General features: G+C 43.3%; 1 protein-coding gene across 1 annotated transcript in view; it reads right to left on the bottom strand.

Moving 5' to 3' along the window:
• The window catches only part of LOC124788812 (cholinesterase-like), an 83,229-nt gene extending 64,621 nt beyond the window's left edge, over positions 1-18,608 (bottom strand). The window contains exons 1-2 of the mRNA XM_047256093.1: positions 18,546-18,608; positions 7,132-7,266 (exon numbers count right to left, since the gene is read on the bottom strand). Coding sequence (XP_047112049.1) covers positions 7,132-7,266; positions 18,546-18,608 — 198 coding nt within the window. The remainder of the gene's footprint in view (positions 1-7,131; positions 7,267-18,545) is intronic.
• Positions 18,609-18,827: the final 219 nt, after the last annotated feature.

The raw sequence follows: 18,827 nt of genomic DNA, 5'->3' as shown, positions 1-18,827 counted from the left end.
AACGATGCAAAGGCACGGAGGCTCGCGACTTCACTCTCAGGCTGGGAGACACTTCGAACACGAAGGTGTCGATTCAAGCAAGAGAGAGGCAACAGCTCAGTTCATGTGAGCTGTACAGTAGGTTACTGATGTCATGTTGACACTAAATACTAGCACAGTTCTGCCCAACGTCTCTGTGAACGTGTCACATTATAGGGAGGTCGACACAGCCCCTCTTACTCACATTTCACCCTTTCTTTTGACGCCTCTGCAATGTAGGTCAGAATCGCGACATCCAGTATTGAAATCACTCGATTTTGTTATGGGTGGCTCAGAATCAGCATGAAAAGGCCTCAGGGGTGGGATAAAGGACGTCAATGAAACCACGCCCTCCTTTGGGGCTATGATTGCTCCACATTTCGTGGTCAACACTGACTGTTCGCAGTGCGATGAGCCACAGATCGACGTTCTAGACACTTCTGCGAACCCGCGGGCGTTTCAACCCAACGCTAAGGACATCATGGGGTTTTAGGCCAATTAAAAGTCATCTGACGTCCGTGGAGTGTAGCGCAGCAGCAGTTTATGGCCCGATATATTGGTTGGAACCACAAGGTTCGATCTTATTCTATTGCGTTTGAACGTGATCCTAAGCTTAAAAGCGTTTTTATGTTTTTCCGTCCTTCCTTTATCGCACCCTTTTGCGCCATATCAAGGGGGGGGGGGGCGGAGAGGGGTAGGGGCAGCTGCAACATTAACATGAGCTTGAATTAGACGGCAAAGAGTCCCCCAATCAGAGGCACATCATTCGTGGCACCCGTGCAGCTTTTTGAACAAATTACAAATGTAATTGTCAGGTACTTAGACACACATTCACTTCGCGGTTGCTCTAGCACCTGAGAGTTTCATAACCCCTTCGGCACCATTTAGGTGCAGTTTGACTCCTTCAGGCGCTAGAGCTTCAGCGATTCTGACGTCTATCGGAGAGGAGTCGAAAGAAGGGGTGAAGTTTGGGTGAGAGGGGGTGTAACGACTTCCTCGTCGTGTGCAATAAATGGTTCAAATGGCTCTTAGCACTATGGGACTTAACATCTGAGGTCATCAGCCCCCTAGAACTTAGAACTACTTAAACCTAACTAACCTAAGGACATCACACACATCCATGCCCGAGGCAGGATTCGAACCTGCGACCGTAGCGGTCCCACGGTTCCAGACTGAAGCGCCTAGAACCGCTCGGCCACTCCAACCGGCCGTGTGAGAAGTCCACTGTCGCGTTGGACAGAATTATCCTAAAATTTGGTGCCAATTTGATATCAATAATCCTCATTGTGACCCTCACGAACTTCTGGGCTGTGGACTACTTTCCCGAATATGTCAACACATTGCCTTTTCAAGAGTCGCCGAATCCGAGGGTTACGTTACAGGTAGGTTGTAGGCACGTTTGAGCCAAATTTCAAACTTGTGCATCGAAAAAGTGAGCCTTTAATATTGTTGCGCAATATATTTATGCTGTGCAACGTTTTACTGTGTGGCATGAAAGATGCATAATCGTGGTAAAATGACGCAATATAAGCAGCAATCTTGTCTGTCGACAGTGTCGCCAGGAGCTACCCAGGTGACATTAATTTCCAGACTTCCAAAAGAAAACTACAACACTATACTTAAATATCGCTTTCTACAACACTGACAGTGTCAGGTTATTATAGTATTAAGTCTGCTAATTTCTGTTTGTTCTTCAAGTGCTCTGTGCAGTAGTCTTTTGTGATCTCGCTGCCTAGACTGGAGTAATACCTCTTTTTCCTTTTGCTTCGTGTTTTCATTCCCTTCGCTAAATGATAGGACATTCTGTTACAGAACTCGATTCTCATTGGTAACTGGAAAAGAGCCTTGAGTAGCAGAAAAATTTTTCCAATTGGAGATGAACAGAAAACGCTCGTCATTCAAAGCAAACCTCCAGAAAAGCTTCATCGGAGCTGAGGGACAGACTGTCTGGTATTGTCGGTTCTCGTCTACATTTATGTTTATATATGATCCACGACGCCATCTACGTCCTTCCTTTGCTTTTGCTTGTCCATGCCGTTATATGGCGAACTAAGCATCTACTCGGTGTTTTTCAGCTCTCATGGTTCAGATGAGTAGCTATATCTCAATAAAGTGACTTTTGGACTCTAAGCTTTTCTGAAATTGAAGTAGCTATCCGTTTTTAGCAGATATTTTGACATACTTATTTTATAGGTTCCTTAGTCACAGTGGGGAGTTGACTGCCAATTGGAGGTAGCTATGAGAAAAAGACCGGAGAACCAACGAAAGGACAATGTTCTAGGAACCAGGGCATGGGACGTCAGAAGTTTGACCGTGGTTGGGAAGCTAGAAAATCTGAAACGGTAAATGCTAAGCGTCAATCTAGATATAGTGGGGTCAATGAATAGAAGCGGGAAGAAGACGAAAATTTGTGGTCAATTGGGGTAATATCAACAGCAAAAGCAAATGGCATAATGGGAGCTGGGTTCGTTATGAATAGGGTGGTAGGACAAATAGTGAGTTACTGTTCTCATCAGAATCAACAGCAAACCAACACCAATAACGATAGTTAGGTATATATGCGGATGTTGCAAACCGAAAATGAAGATACAGAGAAAGCGTATGAGGATACTGAACGGGTAATTCGGTAGGAAACCAGATGAAAATCTAATCGGTTGCAGGCGTAGAAGAAAGGATTACGAGCGAATATGGACTTCGAACTGGGAATGTGAGAGGAGAAACACTATTTATAGTCGGCAGTAAATTTCGGCTATTAACAGCGAACAAGAATCAGAAGAGGAGGAGATATACTTGGAAGAGGCAGGAAGGGCGGGAAGATTTCAGTTGGATTACACCATGGTCAGACAGAAATTTCGAGATCAGGTACTGGATTGTAAAGCGTAACCAGGAGCAAACATAGACTCAGATCACCATTTAGTAGTGATGAAGAGTAGAATGAAGCTTAAAAGACTAGTCAGGAAGAATCAATGAACAAAGAAGTGGGACATGTAAGTACTAAGGAATGACAAGGTACGCTTGAAGTTCTCCGAGGATATAGATTTTGCGATAGGGAATAGCTCAGTAGGCAGTTCAGTTGAAAAGGAACGCACCCACATCTATAAAAAGATAAATGTGAATAATCCATGGATAACAAAACAAATACTACAGCTGATCTGTGAAAGGAGGGAGTAAAAAGACGTTCAAGAAAATTCAGGAACACAAAAACGGAAGCTACTTAAGAATGAAATAAGAAATGCAGGGAAACTAAGGTGAAATGGGTACACGGAAAATGTGAAGAAATCTAAAGATAAATGATTGTCTGAAGAACTGAGCCAGCATACAGAGAAATCAAAACAACTTTCGGTGAAATTAAAAGCAAGGGTGGAAACATTAAGAGCGCAATGAGAATTCCACTGTTAAGTTCACAGGAGACTGTGGACAGATGGAAAGAGTACACTGAAGGCCTCTATGAGGGGAAGGCTTGTATGATGACGTGGTAGAAGAAGAAACGGGAGTCGATATAGGAGTGGTAGGGAAGCCTGCATTAGAATCACAATTTAAAATGTATTATAAAGACTTTTGATCGATAAAGGAAGAAGGAAAAGATAACATTCCATCAGAATTTATAAAATCCTTGGGGGAGGAGACACCAGAATGAATATTCACATTGGCATGTAGAGTGTATGAGTCTGACGATATACCATTAAACTTTCGGAAAAGTATCATCGATACAACTCCGACGACTGCAAGAGCAGACAAGTGCGAGAATTATCGCACAAGCAGCTTAAAGCTCATGCATCCAAATTGCTGAGAGAAGTAATATACAGAAGAACGAAACAGAAAATTGAGGATGCGTTAGGTGACTATCAGTTTAGCATTAGGAAAGGCAAAGGTACCAGGCACGCATTTCTGACGTAGCGGTAAATAATGGAAGCGAGATTAAAGAGAAATCGAGACATGTTCATAGGATTAGTCGGCCTAGGAAAAGCGTTGGACACTGTCAAATGGAGCAAGCCGTTCGGAATTCTGAGAAAATTAGGGGTGAGCTATAAAGAAAAACAGGTAATATACAATATGAATAAGAGTCAGGAGGGAACAAAAGAGTGGAAAACCAGGAACGAAGTTTTCTGATTATAAGCGGTATAAGATAGGGATGACAGGGATGTAACCTTTCGCCTCTACTGTACAATCTGTACGGTGAAGAAGCAATGACCGGAACAAAACAAAGGTTCAATGGTGGAATTACAATTCAAGATCAAAGGATATCAATGTTAAGATTCATTGATAACACTGCTATCCTCAGTGAATGTGAAGAAGAATTACGGGATCTTTAGAGACACACACCGAAACATCACCTCTGTCGTAGAATGACACGACTTGTCTACTCCACACCAAGTTGATGTCTCGATTCCGCAAGCTCCGAACGGTTCCGAGAACATATATGTATTTTTATTAATTTTGCCCGTACAGCCATTGAGCCTCAGTAACTGAACTGAGGGGTTCTCATTTGTCTCTTCCGGCTTCTGTTGCTCATTGTATTCTACAGGAGAGAACTTACTACCAAGGCATTACAAAATTGGGTGTGAACATGTGCTAGAAATCAGCGGCCATCCTAGGGAATTTACTCGTTTATAAAATCAAGTTAGTATGCCTAGACCAAAATCCATTTAGTCTTACAGGAACGGTGAACCATCACTTCCTGGCTAGAGTGAGACCTTCTCTATCCGTATACCAGACACTGCCTCTGGCGTTCACTATGACGAACTAGACGAGCCAAAACATAATCACCACCTGCTTAATAACGTGCTGGGCCAGGTGTGAAACGCAATACAGTACCGGCTCTGCGTGGCATCGATGTGATTAATCCCGAGGTATGTGGCACCAGATACGTGAACGCACATGTCACGAAATTACGGTATACTAGTGGCCAGTGGTATGAAGGTGTGAAGCTGGCGCCAGACAGCGTCCCAGATGTTTTCCATTACGTTCAGATCAGGTGAATTTAGTAGCCTTGTCATCAACATGGATTCACTATGTTCCTCAAACTACAGTGACACGATTCTGAGATCAAAAAATGTTCAAATGTGTGTGAAATCTTATGGGGCTTAACTACTAAGGTCATCAGTCCCTAAGCTTACACACTGCTTAACTTAAATCATCCTAAGGACAAACACACACACCCATGCCCGAAGGAGGACTCTAAACTCCGCCGGGACCAGCCGGACAGTCCAAGACTGCAGTGCCCTAGACCGCTCGGCTAGAAGATGACATCACTGTCAGAGAAGATTTCATTAATGATGGATGCAGATGGTCTGCAGTAATCTACACGTAATCCACAAATATCATTCTGCCTTTGATTACTGCCCCAGGTTCCATGAAAGCCCAAGTGAATGTCTCCCCATACTATAGGACCGTCCCAATCGTCAGGTGATCGTAATGGCAGTCCATAATTCGAGCAGCCGTTCGCCTGGATGATGGCGTATCGGGATACGACAGCCGACCTAGCGGAATAAGAAATGTGATCCGTTCGACCAGTCCTGCAGCAGCATTGTAATCTGACAAACAAAAAGGTGAAGCATCCAGATGACGTGGCTAGATTTCCAAATAACTTTGTTGACGTACCTGGTGTATAAATTATTGTCATTGCAATTCTCTTTGACGGGTAGAATGGCTACAGAGTGCAACAGTTTTATTCGTGTTCAGTGTTGCAATTAGGGCTGATGGCGTTTATAAGGAACCTGGACAGCGTCAGGTATTAACACTGTGAAGGATAGTGGTTTGAGACAGCGTTATCAACACCAAAAAGAGTTTCAGAGAAGCTTAACCGGCGTCTCCATTTGGCCAGCTGGTAAATCGAGGTGTATCAAAATTTGTAGGCTATTCAGATGTGTCAGTTGCGCGACATTGGACTGCATGGGAATGTTAGAGGAGACAAACACGTTGTCAAGATTCTGGTCAGCCACGTCTGATCATCGAGCACATCGTAACCCTATAACACCGGCGCCTGCCATCCAGGAACATCCTGCAACTTTTTGTGTCATCTCACATCCTTGGCCGACAGCAGTCGGTCTAGGGACTTACTGCCCAAAGCTTAGGCTACCGTCAACAGCACAATACCAACGGTACTGTTCGGAGTGGTAGCATGACATGGAAGCATGAACTGCTGAATAATGGTGTCACGTTTCCTGCAGCAGCGAATCACGGTTCTGCACTACCCCAAATAACCATCATCAGCGAGTACGGTGGCGGTCAGGTGAGAGATCATCATCTTCTAGCGTCTTAGAGGGGAACAGTGGCGTTACTGCTGGCATCAGGATACGGGGAGCCATAGGGAATGGCTTTAGTTCGCGGCTGCTAATGATTGAGTGAACACTGACGGCACTATGGTGGCTCATGGACATCGTGCGTATTCGTGTTTTTTCTTTCATGCGACAGAATATTGGTACAATTTTTTGTCAGTACAGTACGTGCCCAGACATGCTACGGGCCGCTATGAACTGTCTGCGTCATGTTGTGGTGCTCCTGAGGCCAGCGAGGCCCCCAGATCTGTCCGCAACGGAAAATGTGTGGGTCGAGCTCAGACAACAACTCCGTCCTAGACCCAGTACCCAGGTTATCAAGGACTATTACAACAGTTGCGGAGCGGCTTGCCTCAGGAGTGGGCGCAACAGCTTTAAGACACTCTTCCCATCCGATTCGGTGTGTGCATCCAGGTTACATCGGCTGCAACACCAATCTGCTAACTGGGCTCATATTACGAGGTTGTTTGATAATTGGACTTCTTTAAAACAGTGAAGGTTCATGTCGTTCCTCCTCCCCTTCTGAGTGTTCACCTTTTTTTCCACACAGTGTACGTCTCGGACCGACGTGGTAAAATCACGTGAGAGTCGTTTCAGAATATGCCTGAGAGAGGTGTGAACGTCAACCGAAAGGTGCGGCATACTTAGATGCGTCAGATGATGGGTGATGTTCTTGAAACGGAAATAGCTGCATCAAAGACCAATACCGACTCTTTAATCTCAAAGAGGGTTCACTATTTGTTCTACTGCAACCTAGGAAAGACATCTTCGGTAGACATAATTTGTTACTTTGTGGAATAAAAGTTACGGTGTCGTTCACACAGTGGGTACTCACCTGGAACCGCAGCTCTCCAATTGGAGGCTGAGCATACGGGATGCCCAGGAAGGCCGTGTAGGACGTGTTGTAGAGGCTCGTGGCCGTGGTCCCTCTTAGAGTGCCCTGCTGCACAGTCACCAGCACGTCCTCCGCCTGAAATAGGTTCAATTTTTGTTGGCGAACATAACCTTACGTGATTTAGTGTACTCAAAAATGTGGCCACAGAATTATTTGTTAGGAAGAATGCAACTGTTCTTCAGATTTACGTTGGAGATGAAACTGACATAAGAGCATTTTGAAACTTGTTGCTTCAAAATTATGTTCAGATTGGTTGTGTGGCAAATTGTTTCGCGAACGATGAAGATAGTTAACAAACAGTATATATTTTCACACGGTCCTTAGTGTGCACTAACAGTCATTGGAGTCGTTTAGACCGAACAGATACGCCCAACACACATCAGCAACCCCTTGTGGAAGACGTTGGAACTGCGTACGCGGAAGGAAAACCTTTTACAATCATGGAGGTGCCCAATGTCAGTCTGAAGAAACGCGGAGCGTGTAATGGAAACTGACAAATAGCAAGTGCACACAGAACGGCGGCTCTGGATTTGACTACAGTTACAGAATGTAGCACGTGTTTTGTACTTTAATAAATCGTCAGAACTTGTTCTTATTGTGTTCTTCAATCTAAAGAAAGGTTTGATGTAACTCTGTACGCTAATCTATCCTGAGCAAACCTCTTCATCTCTGCATAATCAACGAAACCTACATCCATCTGATTACTGTATTCAAACCTTGTATTCCTCTACAATTTTATCCCTCACACTTACTTCGATTACCAAACTGTTAATTCCTTGATGCCTCTGGATATGTCCTATCCTCTCACCCCTTCTTTTAGTCGAGTTGTACCATACTTTTCTTTCTAACCCCAATTCGATTCATTACCGCGTCATTAGTTACTCGTACTACACACCTAAACTGGAGTACTCTTCTGTAGCATCGCATTTCAGAAGATACTGTTTTCTTCTTGTGTGAACTACTTATCGCCCATGTTTCATTTCCGTACAAAAAAGTGTTTGTAACATATAAATTGATTTTAGACGCTAGTAAATTTCTGGTTTCCAGAAATTCTTTTTGTGCTGTTGCCTGTCTGTATTTTGTATCTCTCGACTTTAACCATCGTCAGTTATTTTGCTAGCGAAATAGCAGAATTCTATTTTGTGTATCATTTCGTAATCTAATTTCCACATCGTCTCCTGATTGAACTCTACTATGTTCCACTAATATTTTTCAAGACACTTTCCCACCCGTTCAACTGCTCTTCCTAGTCCTTTGCCATACCTCACAGAATTGCAATGTCGTCGGGAATCCGTAAAGTTTTTATTTCTTCCTCATGAACTTTAATTCCTTGGTTAAATTTCTCCTTAGCTTCTTTTACTTCCTAATCAGTGGACAGACTGAATACCATAGAAAAGAGCATAAAACTCCTAGTCTTTCCCTCCTCAACCCCTACAGCCTTTCACGCCCTTAGGTTCTTACAACGGCAGCCAGCTTTCTGAATACGTTGTGGACAACTGTTCACTCCCTGTACTTTATCCCTGGCACCTTCAGATTATAAAAAAATAGTATTCTAGAAAACAGCGTCAAAAGCTTTCCCTGAATGTACAAATGCTATAAAGATTGGTTTTCCTTTCTTTAACCTACCTTTTAAGCTAGTTGCTAGTATCAGTATTGCTTCGCGTGCTCCAGTATTTCTCCGGAACCCAAACTGGCCTTTCCTGTGGTCAGAATCCACCGACTTTTCCATTCATTTATAAATTATTCGTGTCAATATTTTGCAACCATTATTTATTAAACTGCTGGTTTGATAATATTCACACGTGTCAGCACTCACCTTCTATAGAATAGGAATTAATAAATTCTACAGTTACATCTACATAAACATGAATACTCTATAATTCATACTTCAGTGGCTTGCAGAGGGTTCATCGAACAACCTTCAGACTCTTTGTCTATCGTTCTATTCTCAAACACCGCGCGGGAAAAACGAACACTTAAATATATCCTTTTAAGCTCTGATTTCGCCCTTTCTACATGGGTGTCAACAAAATAATTTCGTTTTCGGGGGATAAAGCTGATGACTGAAACTTCGTAAAAAATTCTCTCCACGACGAAAAACCCCCAAGTTTTAACGATTGCCATCCCAGCCCTCACCCCATATCCATAATACTCTCTCGTAATAATACAAGACTAGTGTCCTTTTTTTGAACGTTTTTGGCGGCCTCTGGTAAGTATCCCATAAAAGACAACACTGCTCTAGCCGGGGAGGGCAAGCGTTGAGTAGGCAGTTTCTTTAGTAGATCCATTGCATCTTCCAGGTATTCTGGCAATATAACACAGTCTTTTATTCGCCTTCCCCACAACATTATCTATGAGCTCGTTTCCAATTTAAGTTGTTGATAATAGATATATTGTAGGTATTTAGTTGAACTGAAAGCCTATATATTTGCGTTATTTGTAAGCGAAATTTAACCGATTCCGTTTAGTACTAATGCGGATGATCTCACACTATTCACTACTTACAGTCATTTGGTAGTATTTGCACCAAACAGATGTCTTGTTGAAATCATACAGTATCTCACCACCCTGACTTGGTTGAGCATGTGAACGGAATTGAGAAAGCAATGCATAATCATCATATGTTATATTACGCCAATACATCATGCTTTTTATGTGGAGCCACTAGTATGGCGATGGAAAGCTGCTAGCACGTGTCATACATCACTTTTTAATGTCTGATGCACCACATATGAAGCATGCCTTTTCCTGATCCTGACATGGTGCCTGTGCATTGGTTGTGGTGGCCATGATGGCTCATGGAGCAGATCTACACAGCAGGACGAGTACTGTCTCCGCGTAAAAATAGGTGTAGGGGAGCTGAATAAGTAAATGCTCAGTCTTAAAATACGATATCATTTATTCGTAATCCAATGTAAAAGTATTTGTCGATTATTTGAAACACACAAACATTTGACTCGGTCTTCAAAAAATGGTTCAAATGCCTCTGAGCACTATAGGACATAACATCTGAGGTCATCAGTCCCCTAGAAATTAGAACTACTTAAACCTAACTTACCTAAGGATATCACACACATCCATGCCCGAGGCAGGATTCTAACCTACGACCGTAGCGGTCGCGCGGTTCCAGACTGTAGCGTCTAGAACCGCTCGGCCACGCAGGCCGGCTGAATGGGTCTTCAGTTGATGAACAGTTTTACCCTTTGAGATTTCGGATTTATGCGCTTTTAAAGATTTCACCCACGTACAAAACATTTTCACTGCCTTTCGACTGTGTGATGATAGTTTCGGCGCGATGTCATATTATTTTCAAGAGAAGTTCGCTCAGTATCCCAGTCCTTCCCATGGCAAAATTGAGTCAATCATACAGTGGCTCATTGGCTCCTAGCAAATTGTACTACACTAAACGGTATGGGTGAAACAACGATTGTTAAATAGCATGACATGAAATAGCATAGCTCATCCATTGTTAGATAATGCAACGAACGCAACATCCTTAAACACAAAGTGGCCAAACTTATTTTGAAATTGCTGCGCATCCAATATAGTGTTTCAACTCAGAGGCACTCTCGTAAAAATGCGTACGCGTGCGCAATACCTCTACATTTGTACTATACACTGAACGATTCGTCTGAGATATGAGTTGTTTATGAGACAGTCAAGCAGTTACAATGCATATGCTGCGGTGCGTGGAGAGACGTTTTTTGATAATTCAGTTTAAATATCTGTAATTGCAGTTCCAGTTTTCACTGCCTCTTTTCTACTGAACGGTCTATCATCGCTATGGACTATAATTCTTTAAACTTCTGTGGACTGAGCATGCATCCAAATTCATCGCGGCCGGCCGCGGTGGTCTAGTGGTTCTAGGAGCGCAGTCGGGAACCGCGGGGCTGCTACGGTCGCAGGTTCGAATCCTGCCTCGGGCATGGATGTGTGTGATGTCCTTAGGTTAGTTAGGTTTAATTAGTTCTAAGTTCTAGGGGACTTATGACCACAGCAGTTGAGTCCCATAGTGCTCAGAGCCATTTGACCCAAATTCATCGCCTTCATACTAAGAAGAGCAGAACTTTGGGTACATGCCATAAAATAGACTGACATTGTTATTGCTCGAGTCAAGCTATTAGTTACCTACGGGAAAAAGCTCAGAATTTATGTACACCATAGAATTGCTTAGTTTACGTTGTCAGATTCACTTTTTCACGCTTGTAAAGTTCCTATGAACGGAAGGTTACTGGTAACTGAGCACCTGCATACAACACACGTAAAAGTATCAAATGCTCTTCATCTAATACAAATATGTGAGACACTTACACTCTAATTCACCCAGCAAAATATTTTCGTTTTCCTTCACGCCATCACTCCGACGTCATCTCAGACGCCGTCGCAATCTGTTCAACCGCGCGACCGTGGCGCGGGGCGCGGACGGCGGAGGGAGCGCACCGCGGGCGGAGGGTATTTAAATCGGCCGCCGCCGCGACCGAACCCAGTTCCCTCTGAGCAGCCATAGCGTACGGATCTCCGTGCCGGCACGTTCACAGGAGCTCAGTCCGTCAGTTCACCTGATGATGGCGACATGTATGATCGCCGAAATATTGCGCCCGTTGGACACTATAGACCGGCAGCACACCCGTGGATATTTTGACTATCAAATACGCCGGGAGAAACTCAAGAATCACGTTATTAATGTATATTATCCATAAACCTTCGAACCAAAAACAGTTCCTGTTTATCATTCCTAATCAACAAAGAACCTCATAAACATTTTGATTGGGATACATGCACTAAAGTGGTCACTTACTATCGATCTATAAACCATCCTGCATTTAGTAAATCATTCAGGTCGGTAGTTGATGTCGATGCTTATGTGATTCTAACGTTGCTTGTATAATAGATCTCAATACCATTAAGTTTATACCAGGTGCTACTTTTAAATGAGGACATTGAAATATCTCGAAAACTACACATCGGATCGAAAACAGTTATGATTCCAATTTATCTGTCTCGGAGGTGGCCATCCAACGATACACACTTAACACACCATTGCACCCTGTGCATGGGTGGTGGGGAGCAAATTTGAAATCTTCAATGGAAACCGCCGTTTTTATTGCAGATTACGATCTACGGCAAGATTTGCAATACGTTATGTCTGAAGCATTTTCTTCAGTTCGCAACAGAAGTCGCTGTAACCGGAGGAATAGAAACGGGTACACAATCGTAATTTCCGACATGCTACTCGAGGCCCTTGAATATCCAATGGCACATGGGACCTCACCTCCACCATGCGAGGATAGGAACGGGCCAGTATTCCATAACTTGTAATTCGAAACCCCAGTCGCAACGTTGTATTCCTCCTCCACATAGAACAGAGGATCGCTGCAAGCGCCACCGCGGCCGTGTAGCGAACTACGACGATCATGACACGCAGTGCACTGCGACTGGTCGTGCGGTAGCGTTCTCGCTTCCCACGCCCGGGTTCCCGGGTTCGATTCCCGGCGCGGTCAGGGATTTTTTCTGCCTCGTGATGACTGGGTGTTGTGTGATGTCCTTAGGTTAGTTCGGTTTAAGTAGTTCTACGTTCTAGGGGACTGATGACCATAGATGTTAAGTCCCATAGTGCTCAGAGCCATTTGAACCACTGCGACTGGAGTTCATGTATCGTGCAGGAGAGACGCTCAGTAGCTAGATACGGGCTTTTGTTGAAGTTTCGAGAACATATCTTCACCGAGAAGTCAAGCAGTATACTGCTCCCTCCTACGTATATCTCGCGAAGAGACCATGAGGATAAAATCAGAGAGATTAGAGCCCACAAAGAGGCATACCGACAGTCTTTCTTTCCATGAACAATACGAGACTAGAATAGAAGAGAGAACCAATAGAGGTATTGAAAGTACCCTTTGCCACACACCGTCAGGTGGCTTGCGGAGTATGGATGTAGATGTAGATGTAGGCGTAGAAGAGGTAGCGTCTCTAAAAATACCGTAGTTGCGCAGTGCTTATTGACAGCACACCTAGCTATGATTTGCAGAAGGCAAGTAGACGATGAATGTTGCAACCAGAGAATAAAAAAAGTACAATATAGGAGAAATTCAAATGGTTCAAATGGCTCTAAGCACTATGGGACTTAACAGCTGAGGTCATCAGTCCCCTAGACCTAGGACAGCTTAAACCTAAACTAACCTAAGGACATCACACACATCCATGCCCGAGTCAGGATTCGAACCTACGACCGTAGCAGCAGCGCATTTCCGTACTGAAGCGTCTAAATCAGCTCGGCCACAGCGGCCGGCGTAGGAGAAATGTTGTGGCTGTTGTTGTCTTGTATGCCGAGTGTTTTGCAAAGAAATCTCACTCGTGTTCGTTCTTTTACGAGGTTGTGAACGCCTTTATGTATGATGGCAGCGTACGGACCGCCAAAAGCAATAGTGTTAGAGGAGAAGTTAATGAAATGGCTCTACTAAAGATAGTTCACCGCAACCCACGGATAAGCGCCGGGCATTTACACCGCAATTCTGGTATCCCCATAGGTAATGGTACTGTTACAATACTGCATTGCCATAAGTATCATCCATACCATGTATCACAACATCTAGAACTTCATGCCGCCGTCTTCCATAATCTGGTAGTGTTTCCTGAATGGGCACGTCAAAAAATACAAACGAGGTACTATTTTCGGATGAGTCAACATTCACAAAACATGCTAGTGTTAACCGGTATAATACGCATTTCTCAAGTATAGACAATCCTCACTGGTTACGGCAACTTGATTAAATGGTTCAAATGGCTCTGAGAACTATGGAATTAACATCTGTGGTCATCAGTCCCCTAGAACTTAGAACTACTTAAACCGAACTAACCTAACGACATCACGCACATCCATGCCCGAGGCAGGATCGGAACCTGCGACCGTAGCGGTCACTCGGTTCCAGACTGAAGCGTCTAGAACCGCACGGCCACACAGGCCGGCGCAACTTGATCGTTAGCGTGCTTTGTCGGTTGACGTATAGTTAGGCATCATGAGTAACAAACTAATTGGTATTTTATCGGCGACACGTTAAATTGAAGCAAATATTGAAAGTTTTTGGAACAGGAACTACCATTACTACCGCAGGATGTTGCTGTGGACATTCGAGAACTACGTGGTTTCAGCATGACGGCTGCCTAGCGCGTTACGCGATTGAAGTACGGGATATATTAGAGCCTGTTTACTCTGGTCGGTGTATCAGCAGAGGTGGCTGCATTGAATGGACCTCTGTGTCGCCGGATTTGAAGCCACTGGATTTCTCTATGTGTATTTAAAACGTAAGTTGTATCAGCAGGTGCCAACAGCCGGGAAGAAGAGGTCCAGGGACCCACATTCACGCATTCTACATCTACATCTACATTTATACTCCGCAAGCCACCCAACGGTGTGTGGCGGAGGGCACTTAACGTGCCACTGTCATTACCTCCCTTTCCTGTTCCAGTCGCGTATGGTTCGCGGGAAGAACGACTGTCGGAAAGCATCCGTGCGCGCTCGAATCTCTCTAATTTTACATTCGTGATCTCCTCGAGAGGTATAAGTAGGGGGAAGCAATATATTCGATACCTCATCCAGCAACGCACACTCTCGAAACCTGGACAGCAAGCTACACCGCGATGCAGAGCGCCTCTCTTGCAGAGTCTGCCACTTGAGTTTGCCAAACATCTCCGTAACGTTATCACGCTTACCAAATGACCCTATGACAAAACGCGCCGCTCTTCCTTGGATGTTCTCTATCTCTTGTCAACCCGACCTGGTACGGATCTCACACTGATGAGCAATACTCAAGTATAGGTCGAACCATTGTTTTGCAAGCCACCTCCTTTGTTGATGGACTACATTTTCTAAGGACTCTCCCAATGAATCTCAACCTTGTATCCACCTTACCAACGGTTGATTTTATATGATCATTCCCATTCCACTTCAAATCGTTCCGTACGCATAATCCCAGATATTTTACAGAAGTAACTGGTACCAGTGTTTCTTCCGCTATCATATAATCATACAATAAAAGATTCTTCTTTCTATCTATTCACAATACATTAAATTTGTCTATGTTAAGGGTCAGTTGTCACTCATTGCAGCAAGTGCGTATCGGCTGCAGATCTTCCTGCATTTCGCTGCATTTTTCTCTGTATACTATATCATCACCCGCTAAAAGCCGCATGGAACTTCCGACACTATCTACTAGGTCATTTATATATATTGTGAAAAGCAATGGTCCCATAACACTCTTCTGTGGCACGCCAGAGGTTAATTTAACATCTGTAGACATCTCTTCATTAAGAAAAACATGCTGTGTTATGTTTGCTAAAAAGTCCTCAATCCAGCCACACAGCTGGTCTGATATTCCGTATGCTCTTACTTTGTTTACCAGGCGACAGTGCGGAAACTGTACCGAACGCCTTCCGAAAGTCAAGGAAAATGGCATCTACCTGGGAGCCTGAATATAATGTTTTCTGGGTCTCATGAACAAATAAAGCGAGTTGGGTCTCACACGATCGCTGTTTCCGGAATCCATGTTGATTCCTACAGAGTAGGTTCTGGGTTTCCAGAAACGACATGATACGCGTGCAGAAAACATGTTCTAAAATTCTACAACAGATCGATGTCAGAGATATAGGTCTATGGTTTTGCGCAGCTGCTCGACGACCTTTCTTGAAAACTGGAACTACCTGTGCCCTTTTCCAATCATTTGGAACCTTCCGTTCCTCTAGGGACTTGCGGTACACGGCTGTTAGAAGGTGGGCAAGTGCTTTCGCGTACTCTGTGTAGAATCGAATTGGTATCCCATTAGGTCCAGTGGACTTTCCTCTGTTGAGTGGTTTCAGTTGCTTTTCTATTCCTTGGACACTTATTTCGATGTCAGCCATTTTTTAGTTCGTACGAGGATTTAGAGAAGGAATTGCCGTCCGGTCTTCCTCTGTGAAACAGCTTTGGAAAAAGGTGTTTAGTATTTCAGCTTTACGCGTGTCGCCTCTGTTTCAAAGCCATTATCGTCCCAGAGTGTCTGGATATGCTGTTTCGATCCACTTACTGATGTAACGTAAGACCAGAACTTCCTAGGATTATCTGTTAAGTCGGTACATAGTATTTTACTTTCGAATTCACTGAACGCTTCACGCATAGCCCTCCTTACGCTAACTTTGACATCGTTTAGCTTCTGTTTGTCTGAGAGGTTTTGGCTGCGTTTATATTGCCAGTGAAGTGCTCTTTGCTTTCGCAGTAGTTTCCTAACTTTGATGTTGAACCACGGTGCGTTTTGCCCGTCCCTCACAGTTTTACTCGGCACTTATCTATCTGAAACGCATTTTACGATTGCTTTGAACTTTTTCCATAAACACTCAACATTTACAGTGTCGGAACAGAAATTTTCGTTTTTGTCTGTTAGGTAGTCTGAAATCTGTCTCCTATTACTCTTGATAAACAGATAAACCTTCCTCCCTTTTTTTTATATTCCTATTTACTTCCATATTCAGGGATGCTGCAACGACCTTATGATCACTGATTCCCTGTTCTGCGCTTACAGAGTCGAAAATTTCGGGTCTGGTAGTTATCAGTAGGTCCAAGATGTTATCTCCACGAGTCGGTTCTCTGTGTAATTGCTCGAAGTAAATCTCGGATAGTGCACTCAGTATAGTGTCACTCGATGCTCTGTCCCTACCACCCGTCCTAAACATCTGAGTGTCCCAGTCTTTATCTGGTAAATTGAAATCTCCACCTAGGACTATAACATGCTGAGGAAATTTATGTGAAATGTAGTCCAGATTTTCTCTCAGTTGTTTTGCCACTAATGCTGCTGAGTCAGGAGGTCGGTAAAAGGAGCCAATTATTAACCTAGCTCGGTTGTTGAGTATAACCTCCACCCATAATAATTCACATGATCTACTGAATGAAATAAACAATCTAATGAGTTCAGAATATGGATTGAGAGTAAACCGAAGAAAGACGAAGGTAGTGGTAAGTAGAAGAAATAAGAACAGCGAGAAACTTAACATCAGGATTGTTGGTCACGTAGGCAGTAAAATAACCAATCACGGACGGAGCAAGGAGCACATCAAAAGCCGACTAGCAATGGCCAAAAGGGCATTCCTGGCCAAAAGAAGTCTAGTAGCATCCAACATAGGCCATAATTAGAGGAAGGAATTTCTTAGAATGTACGTCTGGAGTACAGCGTTGTATGGTAGTGAAACATGGACTATGGGAAAACAGTAACAGAACTGAAGCATTTGAGGTGTGATGCTACAGACGAATGTTGGAAACTAGGTGGGCTGATGAAGTAAGGAATGAGACGTTTCTGCATAGAATCGGAGAGTAAAGGAATATGAAGAAAACACTGATAAGGAAAAGGGACAGGATGATAGGACATCTGTTAAGACATGAGGGATTGACTTCCACGGTATTAGCGGGGGCTGTAGAGGGCAAAAACTGTAGAGGAAGATAGAGATTGCAATACATCCAGCAAATAATTGAGGACGTAGGTTGCAAGTGCTAATCTGAGATGAAGAGGTTTTCGTAGGAGAGGAATTCATGGCGGGGCACATCAAACCAGTCGGAAGACTGATGACCAAAAAAGAAATGTAGACATGAAGAATAAAGATGTTGACTATTAATGACGTTTATTTTATTAAAAATGTTCGAAGAGTTTTTAGAGTGAAACTTAAAAAGCATTACTCTTCAGCACGCCCTTGTACTTTCTACTTGTGTCTTATTGGGAGCGAGGAGCAGAGAATAAACTTAATCTCTGCTTTGATTAAATAATCAATCCGCCAATTTTCAATTCCTTTATTATAGTTTATCTGTTAAAGTTTTATACGGTAATAATTCGGTCACAAAAGGTCTTTAGTTGCAACTCATTGTGATATATTAAAATAGTCTCTTCAGTAACATAAACATCATGGAATACCTTCTAGAGGTCACAGTACAAATAAGTGCCAGTTTACCAATACAAAGAGCCATGGTTGATTCAAAGGCTGTCCAGAGGTTTATTGTGACATTTTCTCTTCTCTTCAAGAAATAATTTATTAATTTGAAAATGTCGTTCAAACAAACCTTCTGGTTATTGATAGATTTGTCTGAAGTAAATGAGATGCTCATTTATCAGAAAAAGTACTTGTAGGAACTGAACATATTATAAGTTGGCTCTTAATATTGACCAAGTGAAACAAACACATATCATTAAATACGGTAGACTTTTCATTACATAATAAAAAGATATTTAAAATTAGGGAGGTACCACTCGAGATTTGAAAATGATCAAGGCCGTATTTCGCTCTTGATCTTCGATTTTTTTCACAATGACCTACAATGAATATGGGTAAGAGAAAACCATTACCTGGATGACTGTGGCGAAAGCGAGCAGCAACAACGCTATGATTAGTGACCAATCAAACTGCATCGCGGTGGCTGTAGCGCAGGTTCCAAGCAAAGCAATACAATCACAGTAGGCTACTCGCCGAATTGAATCAATACAAGTCGGTTTGTAACCCAAGGACATCGGCAAAGTGTCCGATAAGATTGCTTTAATTGCCGTGTGTTGCCACAGAAGATGTAACAGATTACTGTGCTCTGATTAAGGAGTCTTACTACCGGGAAATGAAATTAGATTGCTATTAGA

This window comes from Schistocerca piceifrons, chromosome 3, assembly GCF_021461385.2.
Source record: "Schistocerca piceifrons isolate TAMUIC-IGC-003096 chromosome 3, iqSchPice1.1, whole genome shotgun sequence".
NCBI classification, from domain to species: domain Eukaryota; kingdom Metazoa; phylum Arthropoda; class Insecta; order Orthoptera; family Acrididae; genus Schistocerca; species Schistocerca piceifrons.
This window is presented reverse-complemented; position numbering and strand designations above follow the sequence as displayed.